Source organism: Oncorhynchus mykiss, chromosome 24 (genome assembly GCF_057628025.1).
Source record: "Oncorhynchus mykiss isolate SJ-2025 chromosome 24, ASM5762802v1, whole genome shotgun sequence".
In the NCBI taxonomy this organism is placed as follows: domain Eukaryota; kingdom Metazoa; phylum Chordata; class Actinopteri; order Salmoniformes; family Salmonidae; genus Oncorhynchus; species Oncorhynchus mykiss.
Window position 1 is genome coordinate 3,850,801 of NC_143045.1, and position 13,509 is coordinate 3,864,309.

Here is a 13,509-nt window from a genome sequence, read left to right on the forward strand (position 1 = left end):
ATATGTAGCATTGGGGAAAGTAGTGGAATGTGTTAATTGTAGGGGTGCACATGAAGCTGGGGATCAGAAACGTCTCGTGTGGGAGAGGCAGGTTGAGGTTTCCAGGGTTAGAGTAGTACAGAAGTTGTCATATGCTGAGGCAGTGTAGAAAGTAGAGGAAGATGGGTTAAGGTGTGGTGAGAGTAGTAGAGACATACCAGTACAGAGGGATTGGCCAAAAAGTGATATAAGTTTCAGTAAGATTGGATTTTTAGCATTTATAACAATGGCTATTTTGGAGAAAATAGCATTCAATAGGGATGGAACGGAAGTCGCAGAAAATTGAGGTGGTGGTGGCAGCTGCAGAGAGGTATTTGGGTGTACGAGACTTGACATCAGAAGAGTTACAGGGTGTGTTAAGTGGTGATGTCTCATCCTTAATGGCATGAGGTAGGAATAAATACATTTAATTAGTGGAGTGGGGCGATGTTAATTTTATTTGATATAATTTTGAAATTAGTGAGTGTAGTGTTAGATGGTAGAGTATTTATTTATTTATTACATTTGTATTTTTCAAGCGAAGTATATGGGAGTTGTACTCCAGTCTAGTGGGTGGCAGTAATGCAACACATTTGATACCAACCGCCGTTAAACCTCGAAGAAGAAGAAGAAGAAGAAGAAGAAGAAGAAGAAGAAGAAGAAACGTCTCCAAAAACGAACGACCATTTATGGCAGTAGATTGAAGGGTTACACTGCACTCATGTGGTGAAAATATGTTACTTAAAAAAAATGCAACGGAAATTACGTCACGAACGGAGCCGTCTCTTGTAAACATGGCGTCCGTAACCACAGGTGAGTGACATAAAAGGGCCCAAATGACGTGGAGGATCGCTTAAAAAGACTCAAAAATATATTTTCCCCCAATTATTATTAGGATACTGAGTAAAGATGTTAATTTTATTTTGTTCGGAATGTAGGGATACTGTTCTCTGTATGTCTACCTAGCTAACATGGTGTGTACGGACACAAGTCAAGTGCCGAATGGAATGTAGCTAACGTTAGCCATTCAAAATTGCTCGTGCATCATTATTGTTTGTAGTTAAATTGTTTTACCACGAACATACGTGGGACTGGTTACTAGCTTATCATTGGCGACACCGTGTTGACTGATAAGTACGAAGTTGTAACTAATCTAGCTATCGCGAACCAACATTTTCATTCACATTAACGTTAGCTAGCTAAATTGGCTAGCAAGTCAACTTGTAGCTAGTTCGCTAGCCCACAGCCACACACTAAACGTTTAACGTTAGCTTGCTGCAGGGGAGGGTAGGTCGCTAGAACAACTACCGAAAGTTCGCCTTGTGAAAATTGTCATACGTTTCGTAGAGGCCATCGTGACATTAAACCTAAACTGAGAACGGTTGGTTAACTAGTTTAGTTAGCAAGTTATTGTATGTGTTCGAGACAAGTAGCCCACACACTGCAACCAATGCCCTTTTAGCTAATGTTTGGACTGACTTTAGCTGCCTGTTTTCTCCCTCTATTTAGCTAAACAGAGACCACTCAGTTTAATAAAATAAAAACATTTTATTGTGCCTGATACTGTAAAATTAAGTAATTTACTTGATGGCATAATTGTTCTGGGGTATTGTTCTGGGGGAAACACTGGCAATATCAAATGTGTCTATGAACCCCAGTGGAATTTCGCTCACCACAAGAAGCTCCATCATGGTTTTATAAATAACACCCAGCTGGCCAGTCAGCAAGCCTGTCCTGCCCCCGGGGTTTACATTTGGTATTTTCCATTGGATCTCACTGAAAATGGATCTTAGCCTAATCAGATGGCTTTGAGTTATAACTTTGAAGGTCAATAAGTTTGATAGCTTTTAGTATTGCCATTGATTATAAGTTAACACATAGTACATGTAAACACTTCAGCAATTAAAGTCGAGGTGTTTGTTTTCTCTTGTCTTTTCAGCCACCTCGGAATGGATCCAATTCTTCAAGGATGCTGGGATCCCTGCTGGTCTTGCTGTCAACTATGCCGTGTCTTTTGTGGACAACAGGTATAAAGGCCATCTTAACTCCTTGGCCTGGAACAGTTCACTGCAAAATGAAAGATTGTCTGACCTTTTCATTTGATTATTGGTATTTAAGGTACTAAGATAAGTGTTTTTCAGTTTTGGTGAAGACATTCTTGAGTTTACTAGTAATTATACATTTTTGGGTCTTTTTCTTGATGAACCTATTACTGTTCTATTCGGGAACAGTTGAGCTCTTGGAGGAGTTATAGGGAAAACAACACTAAAATATATTGGTTTTGCTACGTATTCCAAACTCTATCAGACATGCGTGTGTCCTGTTCTGGACTATTCAGCTGGAGTTTGCAGCTATACTTGCAATAACTGGGGATATGGGCTGGGAACCCTGTGAGGTGAGATGGAAGGCATGTATGGTGAAACTTTGGAATAGACTGTTGGAAATGACAACTGCCAGAATAGCTAGTAAAGTCCTTCTATGGGATCTATCGATAGGGGGATCCTGGGCAACTGAAATGTCCAACCTTTTTCAAGAGTCTGACTGAACGTCTGTACGAAAACCAAAGTTAAGGGAGACATATATATATAGATATATTTTTAAACAACTGTTGATGCAATATGGGGAGAAAAATGGCTGGTGGAGAGGAATCATGAACCTAAATTGAGAACCTTTTGTTTTTATAAGGGTGAATTTGTGTGTGAGATATATTATGTATAACCTACCTAAAAAGCAAGAGATCGCTGTGTGCACAGGTAAAATCAGGGATTGCCCCTGCCTATTGAAACAGGTCAGTCTTTCTTCTTCCATTTCATCACAATAATATGTAAGTATTGGGACCTTGAAGAAATAGAGAATGAAACTCATTTTATCCTCTATTGCCCTTTCTACTACGATATACGCTTGCTCTTATTCCAGAAAGCACACCAGATATACCAAGGAATTATGTGGCTGAGTGATGAGGGGAAATTGGTTTTTGTCCATGGTGTATTTCCTTTTGCGGAATATTTAAATAAAGCTTGGAAAAAAAGTAAAAGGGCTACCTATAATGACATTTTCTAAAAGGATTTAGCTTCTATGTGGTTAATGGTGTGTGTATATAGATTGTGTATAGGCATGTCTTCCATATGAATCTTCTCATTGTTCCAGACCGGGTTCAAGTGACTTCTGTTTCCTTTTCCTCCTTTTTTCTGTATTTATTTATCTGGTTATGTATGTATGTATGTATGTATGTATGTATGTATGTATGTATGTATGTATGTATGTATGTATGTATGTATGTATGTATGTATGTATGTATGTATGTATGTATGTATGTATGTATGTATGTATGTATGTATGTATGTATGTATGTATGTATGTATGTATGTATGTATGTATGTATGTATGTATGTATGTATGTATGTATGTATGTATGTATGTATGTATGTATGTATGTATGTATGTATGTATGTATGTATGTATGTATGTATGTATGTATGTATGTATGTATGTATGTATGTATGTATGTATGTATGTATGTATGTATGTATGTATGTATGTATGTATGTATGTATGTATGTATGTATGTATGTATGTATGTATGTATGTATGTATGTATGTATGTATGTATGTATGTATGTATGTATGTATGTATGTATGTATGTATGTATGTATGTATGTATGTATGTATGTATGTATGTATGTATGTATGTATGTATGTATGTATGTATGTATATTTTACTGCTCTAGGGATGTAATGTACTATTATATATTGATTTGTACCGTTTCTTTCTTCTTCTCTTTATGCGATGCGCAATGCAGGGAACACCGGAAGAAGAATTGTCATTTAATTACCATAGTGAATTATTGTAATGTTTGTTTGTCAATTAATCACATAAGGGACGGGTTGGCGATTTGACACAAATAAAATTCATTATTCATTCGGTAATCAGACATGAATAATTTCCATTTGTTTCAAGAGAAGAAAATCACATCCATTATTTTATTAGTATGATTTAAATCTTTATCTGGCTCGCTCTCTCTGCAGGATCCAGAAGACCATGCTGATGGACCTCAGTAAGGAGATCATGATGGACCTGGGCATCACTGTCATCGGTGACATTATTGCCATCCTCAAACACGCCAAACAGGTCTACCGACAGGTAAGGAGACAGCTTGTGTATAGCATGCTCTTATTCAGAGCCACTGGGAATGCCTTGAAGATCCACCAGTCTATTGCGATCGACAGGTTCGTTGACTACCGGTCTAGAGAAATGATGGGCTGAAAGATACAATGACTTCCTGTTGCATCATTCATTTTAAAGAGCTTTCGGCACATCCTGGGATCACTTCCTCCAATGCAGCACTATAGCTCAAGCGGGAGAGATGGTGCTTTGCCAAAAGACTTGCTGTTTTTAATGCAGTTTTGACAGCAGTTAGTCTAGTGCTGCCTCTCTCCCACCTCCTCTTCCCCTCTCCAGGACATGTGCAAAATGGCCACACAGGCCATAACCTCAGGACAGTCCAGCATTCAGACCGAACTCAGAAGAACTGCCAACACCCGTGAGTGTTTAAATTCAAATTATTGAACCGTTATGAATGTCATACCAGTGATCTGCCTTTTATGTAGAGCTTTTCTCAAAGGATTTAACACCGTATGACAAGTCACCCCTTCCACTACCAATGAGCAGTAGCACCCATTTGGGTAATGGCGGGAGTCATTCTGTGCCAGAATTCTCACCATATGTTTATAATCCTCTGCAGCCGCCACACGTATGATTGCCAACGCCTTGAGCCACGACTCACCGCCAACCACACCAGCCCATCACCCGGACAACCGGGCAATCTCTGTGACCGTGTCGAACAAACAGGCGAAGAGTGGCAAAGCAGGTAGCTACCCCCTGTTCCACTCTCTGTGTGGACTGGCCTTCTCTCTCTCCATCTGCTGTATCACGAGATGTTACATAGATGTCACACTGACTCTCTCCGTCTCCCTCCCACAACATCTCCCTTTTTCTTCTCTACCTCATTTCACCCCCCCCCCCCCCATCCTTTCTCTCTCTTTCCCAGTGCTGAGCCGGCCTGCTGACGATGGGAACGGTCTACCGGCGAAGCGTCGCCGCGTGACTGCAGAGATGGAAGGCAAGTACATCATCAACATGCCCAAAGGCACCACGGCACGCACCGCCCGAATCCTGGCCCAGCAGGCCAAGAAAGGTAGGGCCTCACCTCCTGGCCAGGGTGAACCAAGGAAACTAATCATTCAACCTCCTTTAATTCTCATCCCACTAACATTATGGACTGACGCATCTAAAGGAAATGGGTCTTGAAATGTTTTTATCTCTTACCATGATAAAGATGACCCCTATCCCTAACTAGAACCCACCATCCCACTCTTTCTGTGTGTGTCTCTTAAAATGTCTGTGTGTGACAGTATATTTCTCTTTTTAACTCTCTCTTACCCATAAAAAGGGAGCAAGCGGATGTCTGTGTTTGAGCGACTGGGAGCCGAGTCCAAAGCCGATACCACCACGGGCAGCAGCAAGGTGAGCCCTCTCTTTTGACACGTTACATGTGTGTCTGTGTGAGTGACGTTGAGTGTTAGTCAGGGCATGGCCTCTCTGCTCTCATGGCCCGTCTCTCTCCAGGCCACGGGTGTGTTCAGTCGTCTGGGCCGAGCAGACGGAGCGGAGGAGGAGCAGGCAACAGCAGGAAGGGTTGATGTAGACGGAGCAGAGGAGGAGGAGGAGGAGGATGATAATAGTGATGGAGAGGGTTCGGTCCTACAGTACGCTGGCGTCCTAAAGCGACTACCTCCCTCCCAGAAGAAAGAGCCTGTGGCCCCCAAGCGGGCCCCCACCACCCTCCGCCGCCTAGGAGTGAAGATCAAACTCCCCCCTACTGACTCTCCCTCCTCCTCCTCTTCCTCCCCCAATGGCCTCCCCCCTGCCAAGCGCAGCGTGCTTCAGAGACTGGGTAAACCAAATGCCTCCCCACCGCCTGCCGACACCCAGGACAGCCGTGTGACCAGCACCAGAAATAAGGCCCGGCCAGGCCTGGCCCTGGCTAGCCCCAAGGTCAGCAGCAGCACCAGGGCTGGAGGAGGGGAGAGTTTTGGGGCACAGATGGACGTAGGGTCAGTCAATGTCTTTAAGAGACTGGGCAGCAAGAGGACCTAACGTATATCAGGCCACGATTAGACCTATACCGTTTCATTATCTTTATATTATTTGCATCCATCCGGAAGGCTAGTTATTGTGACATGTTGGTAACATCACATAGACAGCTAGCCTGGGTACCAGTCTGTTTGTGCTAACATTCCCCTCCCTGTCATGCTATGTTTATTATATGACACGGAGTACAAGAGGTGGAATGTTAGCACAAAACAGGTCTGTATTTTAGGCTTATTCTAGGAGTTGGCTCAGTGATGAAAAGGGATTGTGGGAATGCAGGATGTAATGTTCACCGTATCACCTCAGCACTCACCTCCACCGGGCTGTGACTACCGGGTACAGTCCACTTAAGACGTTCATGCTGTAACACTAGTCCTAGAATGGACAACGGCAACAGGCAAACAACACATAAAGCAACCTCTTAACCCACAAGCAAGAGCATCTCATCAGCCTCATTTTTATATGAACTGCATTTGTAGAAAATTGTAGACTCATATTGCTGTGAAGGCTCCACCACCACATTGAACCTCTGGTTGTGTACAACGATCTGCTTGAAAGCCAAGATATTCAGAGTTGTCTGTTCACAGAATAGGAAGTCACCCACCATTGACCTGTATGTAGATGTTATTGTGAGTTTTTTTTCCCAGGGCTTATTCAGTACATTGCAGATAGAAGTGTAACGTATAGAGTTTTATTGACTAACAAAGAATCATGTTAGTTCTGCACCATTTCTATCTATACTGAACACAAATATATACGCAACATGCAACAATTTCAATGATTTTACTGAGTTATAGTTCATATAAGGGAATTAGTCAATTTATATAAATTCATTAGTCCCTAATCAATGGATTTCACATGACTGGGAAGGGGCGCAGCCATGGGTGTGCCTGGGAGGGCATAGGCCGACCCACTGGGGTGCCAGGCATAGCCAATCAGAATTCGTTTTTCACCACAAAAGGGTTTTATTACAGACAGAAATTCTCCTCAGTTTCATCAGTTGTCCGGGTGGCTGGTCTCAGACGATCCAGCAGGTGAAAATGCCAGATGTAGAGGTCCTGGGCTGGCATGATTACACGTGGTTTGTAAGGCCGCGTGGACGTACTGCCAAATTCTCTAAAACGGCGGAGATTATGGTAGATTATCTGGCAACAGCTCTGGTGGACATTCCTACAGTCAGCGTGCCAATCGCACTCTCTCTAAAAACTTGAGACATTTGTGGCATTGGGTTGTGTGACAAAGCTGCACATTTTAGTGGCCTTTTATTGTCCCCCAGCACAAGGTGCACCTATGTAATGATCATGCTGTTTAATCAGCTTCTTGATATGCCACACCTGTCAGGTGGATGGATGATCTTGGCAAAGGATAAATGTTCACTGACAGGGATGGAAACACATTTGTGCACAACATTTGAGAGAAATAATATGTTTGTGAGTATGCAACATTTCTGAAACATGGAACCAACACAAGTTGTGTTTATATTTTTGCTCAGTATACATGTTGTGCTTTCCTGAATAACACCCTGGTTTGCCATTATTCCGCATGGTACAGGAACTGATATGTAAATGTCCCCTTGATATTGATACAATACTTAAGAGGTGTTCACCCAACTTTCTATCTTTAAAAAAATGTTTTTATTGAACTTCACCAGAACTTTGCTACACTGTATATACACTGCTCAAAAAATAAAGGGAACACTTAAACAACACAATGTAACTAACTCCAAGTCAATCATACTTCTGTGAAATCAAACTGTCCACTTCGGAAGCAACACTGATTGACAATAAATTTCACATGCTGTTGTGCAAATGGAATAGACAACAGGTGGAAATTATAGGCATTTAGCAAGACACCCCCAATAAAGGAGTGGTTCTGCAGGTGGGGACCACAGACCACTTTTCAGTTCCTATGTTTCCTGGCTGATGTTTTGGTCACTTTTGAATGCTGGCGGTGCTTTCACTCTAGTGGTAGCATGAGACGGAGTCTACAACTCACACAAGTGGCTCAGGTAGTGCAGCTCATCCAGGATGGCACATCATGTGGCAAGAAGGTTTGCTGTGTCTGTCAGCAAAGTGCCCAGAGCATGGAGGCGCTACCAGGAGACAGGCCAGTACATCAGGAGACGTGGAGGAGGCCGTAGGAGGGCAACAACCCAGCAGCAGGACCGCTACCTCCGCCTTTGTGCAAGGAGGAGCACTGCCAGAGCCCTGCAAAATGACCTCCAGCAGGCCACAAATGTGCATGTGTCTGCTCAAACGGGCAGAAACAGACTCCATGAGGGCCCGACGTCCACAGGTGGGGGTTGTGCTTACAGCTCAACACCGTGCAGGACGTTTGGCATTTGCCAGAGAACACCAAGATTGGCAAATTCGCCACTGGCGCCCTGTGCTCTTCACAGATGAAAACAGGTTCACACTGAGCACGTGACAGATGTGACAGTCTGGAGACGCCGTGGAGAACATTCTGCTGCCTGCAACATTTTCCAGCATGACCGGTTTGGGGGTGGGTCAGTCATGGTGTAGGGTGGCATTTCTTTGGGGGACCGCACAGCCCTCCGTGTGCTCGCCAGAGGTAGCCTGACTGCCATTAGGTACCGAGATGAGATCCTCAGACCCCTTGTTAGACCATATGCTGGTGTGGTTGGCCCTGGGTTCCTCCTAATGCAAGACAATGCTAGACCTCATGTGGCTGGAGTGTGTCAGCAGTTCCTGCAAGAGGAAGGCATTGATGCTATGGACTGGCCCACCCGTTCCCCAGACCTGAATCCAATTGAACACATCTGTGACATCATGTCTCGCTCCATCCATCAACGCCACGTTGCACCACAGACTGTCCAGGAGTTGGCGGATGCTTTAGTCCAGGTCTGGGAGGAGATCCCTCAGGAGACCATCCGCCACCTCATCAGGAGCATGCCCAGGCGTTGTAGGGAGGTCATTCATACAGGCACGTGGAGGCCACACACACTACTGAGCCTCATTTTGACTTTTTTTAAGGACATTACATCAAAGTTGGATCAGCCTGTAGTGTGGTTTTCCACTTTAATTTTGAGTGTGACTCCAAATCCAGACCTCCATGGGTTGATAAATTTGATTTCCATTGATCATTTTTGTGTGATTTTGTTGTCAGCACATTCAACTATGTAAAGAAAAAAGTATTTAATAAGAACATTTCATTCATTCAGATCTAGGATGTGTTATTTTAGTGTCCCCTTTATTTCTTTGAGCAGTGTAGATTTAGAAAATCATGACGAGAGAAAAAAAAATCAAATCGAAATCAAATCAAATTTATTTTACATCAGCTGATATCTCAAAGTGCTGTACAGAAACCCAGCCTAAAACCCCAAACAGCAAGCAATGCAGGTGTAGAAGCACAGTGGCTAGGAAAAACTCCCTAGAAAGGCCAAAACCTAGGAAGAAACCTAGAGAGGAACCAGGCTATGTGGGGTGGCCAGTCCTCTTCTGGCTGTGCCGGGTGGAGATTATAACAGAACATGGCCAAGATGTTCAAATGTTCATAAATGACCAGCATGGTCGAATAATAATAGGGCAGAACAGTTGAAACTGGAGCAGCAGCACGGTCAGGTGGACTGGGGACAGCAAGGAGTCATCATGTCAGGTAGTCCTGGGGCATGGTCCTAGGGCTCAGGTCCTCCGAGAGAGAGAAAGAAGAAGAGAAGGAGAGAATTAGATAACGCACACTTAGATTCACACAGGACACCGAATAGGACAGGAGAAGTACTCCAGATATAACAAACTGACCCCAGCCCCCCGACACATAAACTACTGCAGCATAAATACTGGAGGCTGAGACAGGAGGGGTCAGGAGACACTGTGGCCCCATCCGAGGACACCCCCGGACAGGGCCAAACAGGAAGGATATAACCCCACCCACTTTGCCAAAGCACAGCCCCCACACCACTAGAGGGATATCTTCAACCACCAACTTACCATCCTGAGACAAGGCTGAGTATAGCCCACAAAGATCTCCGCCATGGCACAACCCAAGGGGGGGCGCCAACCCAGACAGGATGACCACAAAAAAAAAAAAATAACATCCAAGGTTTTAAGATGTAATGGAACATTACAACGCCTTGATAAAGTGATCTTGAACATAAACAAGAAAATGGTGGAAAAAATCTTGCCTGATTTATTTTCCCTCCCTCTTTGAGCCAGCTACTTCAAGAAGCCGTCCCGTCCTCCAGTCCAACAGTGTGCTTTTGTCCTTTGACCATGCTCTTTTAATGAGAGACCCTGTCATTGAAATTGCAACTGAGACCACAGTCAATATTTGGCTTCTCGGGGGAATAGACATTGAGCTGATCATTTATCTATTGATGAGTTCAATAATATGTTGTCTAAAGGAGTGGTGTATGCTTGTCTGGGAGTGTTGGGAGTGTGTGTGTGTGTGTGTGTGTGTGTGTGTGTGTGTGTGTGTGTGTGTGTTAGGGGGGTGAGTCAGTGAGCTCTCCATGTTGTCAGTATTACCGCCCTGGGGATGGGTGTCTTAGCCCCCAACCTCCCCCTCACATAGAAACAAGAGACCAAATCAGGCAGGAGCACAGCTGGTACCACTAACCAGGCTTTGACAGTGACCGACCGAGAGGGATGGTGCGAGTGTGACAGCCTGTCCACTCTTCTCCCACTCATTGTTTCAGACAGAGAATACATGGAAGAGAGAAAATTCTCATAGACCTTCACTTCGTGTGGCGGTGTCTTTTTAGACTTCAGTGCAGCTTTTGACATTATCGATCATAGTCTGCTGCTAGAAATACGTACGTGTATTGGCTTTACACCCCCTGCTATAATGTGGATAAAGAGTTACTTGTCTAACAGAACATAGAGAGTGTTCTTTAATGGAAGCCTCTCAAACATAATCCAGGTAAAAGCAGGAATTCCCCAGCGTAGTTGTATAGGCCCGTTGCTTTTTTCAATCTTTACTAACGACATGCCACTAGCTTTGAGTAAGGCCCGTGTGTCTACAGTGACTTGCGAAAGTATTCACCCCCCTTGACATTTTTCCTATTTTGTTGCCTTACCACCTGGAAATAAAATATATATTTTTTTTGGGGGGGGGGGTTGTATCATTTGATTTACACAACATGCCTACCACTTTGAAGATGCAAAATATTTTTTCTTGTGGAACAAGAATAATGAAACTTGAGTGTGCGTAACTATTCACCCCCCCAAAGTCAGTACTTTGGTGAGTCACCTTTTGCAGCAATTACAGCTGCAAGTCTCTTGGGGTATGTCTCTATAAGCTTGGCACATCTAGCCACTGGGAATTTTGCCCATTCAAGACAAAACTGCTCCAGCTCCTTCAAGTTGGATGGGTTCTGCTGGTGTACAGAAATATTTAAGTCATACCACATATTCTCAATTGGATGGAGGTCTGGGCTTTGACTAGGCCATTCCAATATATTGAAATGTTTCCCCTTAAACCACTCAAATGTTGCTTTAGCAGTATGCTTAGGGTCATTGTCCTGCTGGAAGGTGAAACTCCATCCCAGTCTCAAATCTCTGGAAGACTGGAACAGGTTTCCCTCAAGAATTACCCTGTATTTAGCGCCATTCAACATTCCTTCAATTCTGACCAGTTTCCCAGTCCCTGCTGATGAAAAACATCACCACAGCATGATGCTGCCGCCATGGTGACAGTGCTTCACTGTGGAGATGGTTTTCTTGGGGTGATGGGAGGTGTTAGAGTTTGCGCCAGATATAGTGTTTTCCTTGATGGCCAAAAAGCTAAACTCTTCGGTAAAGCCCAGCTCTGTGGAGTGTTCGGCTTAAAGTGGTCCTATGGACAGATACTCCAAGCTCCGCTGTGGAGCTTTGCAGCTCCTTCGGGGTTATCTTTGGTCTGTTTGTTGCCTCTGATGAATGCCCTCCTTGCCTGGTCTGTGAGTTTTGGTGGGTGGCCCTCTCTTGGCAGGTTTGTTGTGGTTGGATGGATTTAATGGTGCTCCGTGGGATGTGCAACATTTTGGATATATATTTTTTATAGCCCAACCCTGATCTGTACTTCTCCACAACTTTGTCCCTGACCTGTTTGGAGAGCTCCTTGGTCTTCATAGTACTGTTTCCTTGGTGGTGCCCCTTGCTTAGTGGTGTTGCAGACTCTGGGGCCTTACAGAACAGGTGTGTGTATATACAGTGGGGCAAAAAAGTTTTTAGTCAGCCACCAATTGTGCAAGTTCCCCCTACTTAAAAAGATGAGGCCTGTAAAATGAGAAAAAAATCCAGAAAATCACATTGGTCAATGACAAAAGTTTATCTCAATACTTCGTTATATACCCTTTGTTGGCAATGACAGAGGTCAAACGTTTTCTATAAGCCTTCACAAGGTTTTCACACACTGTTGCTGGTATTTTGGCCCATTCCTCCATGCAGATCTCCTCTAGAGCAGTGATGTTTTGGTGCTGTTGCTGGGCAACACAGATTTTCAACTCCCTCCAAAGATTTTCTTAAAGGGTTGAGATCTGGAGACTGGCTAGGCCACTCCAGGACCTTGAAATGCTTCTTACGAAGCCACTCCTTCGTTGCCCAGGGCGGTGTGTTTGGGATCATTGTCATGCTGAAAGACCCAGCCATGTTTCATCTTCAGGTTTTCACTCAAAATCTCACGATACATGGCCCCATTCATTCTTTCCTTTACACGGATCAGTCATCCTGGTCCCTTTGCAGAAAAACAGCCCCAAAGCATGATGTTTCCACCCCCATGCTTCACAGTAGGTATGGTGTTTTTTGGCTGCAACTCAGCATTCTTTGTCCTCCAAACACGACGAGTTGAGTTTTTACCAAAAAGTTCTATTTTGGTTTCATCTGACAATATGACATTCTCCCAATCTTCTTCTGGATCATCCAAATGCTCTCTAGCAAACTTCAGACGGGCCTGGACATGTACTGGCTTAAGCAGGGGGACACGTCTGGCACTGTAGGATTTGAGTCCCTGGCGCCGTAGTGTGTTACTGATGGTAGGCTTTGTTACTTTGGTCCCAGCTCTCTGCAGGTCATTCACTAGGTCCCCCCGTGTGGTTCTGGGATTTTTGCTCACCGTTCTTGTGATCATTTTGACCCCACGGGGTGAGATCTTGCGTGGAGCCCCAGATCGAGGGAGATTATCAGTGGTCTTGTATGTCTTCCATTTCCTAATAATTGCTCCCACAGTTGATTTCTTCAAACCAAGCTGCTTACCTATTGCAGATTCAGTCTTCCCAGCCTGGTGCAGGTCTACAATTTTGTTTCTGGTGTCCTTTGACAGCTCTTTGGTCTTGGCCATAGTGGAGTTTGGAGTGTGACTGTTTGAGGTTGTGGACAGGTGTCTTTTATACTGATAACAAGTT

The 13,509-nt window shown here is 44.1% G+C and overlaps 1 protein-coding gene across 2 annotated transcripts; it reads left to right on the forward strand.

The window, feature by feature from the left end:
- The first annotated feature begins 635 nt into the window (after window positions 1–635).
- On the forward strand, window positions 636–7,878 carry LOC110503558 (uncharacterized protein C19orf47). 2 transcript variants are annotated; one of them, XM_021581948.3, is made up of 8 exons: window positions 636–831; window positions 1,958–2,045; window positions 4,046–4,160; window positions 4,479–4,560; window positions 4,762–4,887; window positions 5,068–5,214; window positions 5,470–5,543; window positions 5,646–7,878. In XM_021581948.3, exons 1-8 carry the CDS (start codon window positions 753–755, stop codon window positions 6,174–6,176), a joined length of 1,242 nt encoding a protein of 413 aa, XP_021437623.2. In that variant the 5' UTR covers window positions 636–752; the 3' UTR covers window positions 6,177–7,878. The 2 variants fall into 2 exon arrangements, with proteins under 2 accessions (XP_021437623.2, XP_021437624.1); XM_021581949.3 differs by lacking the exon at window positions 636–831 and adding an exon at window positions 1,736–1,845.
- The last annotated feature ends 5,631 nt before the right edge of the window (window positions 7,879–13,509 follow it).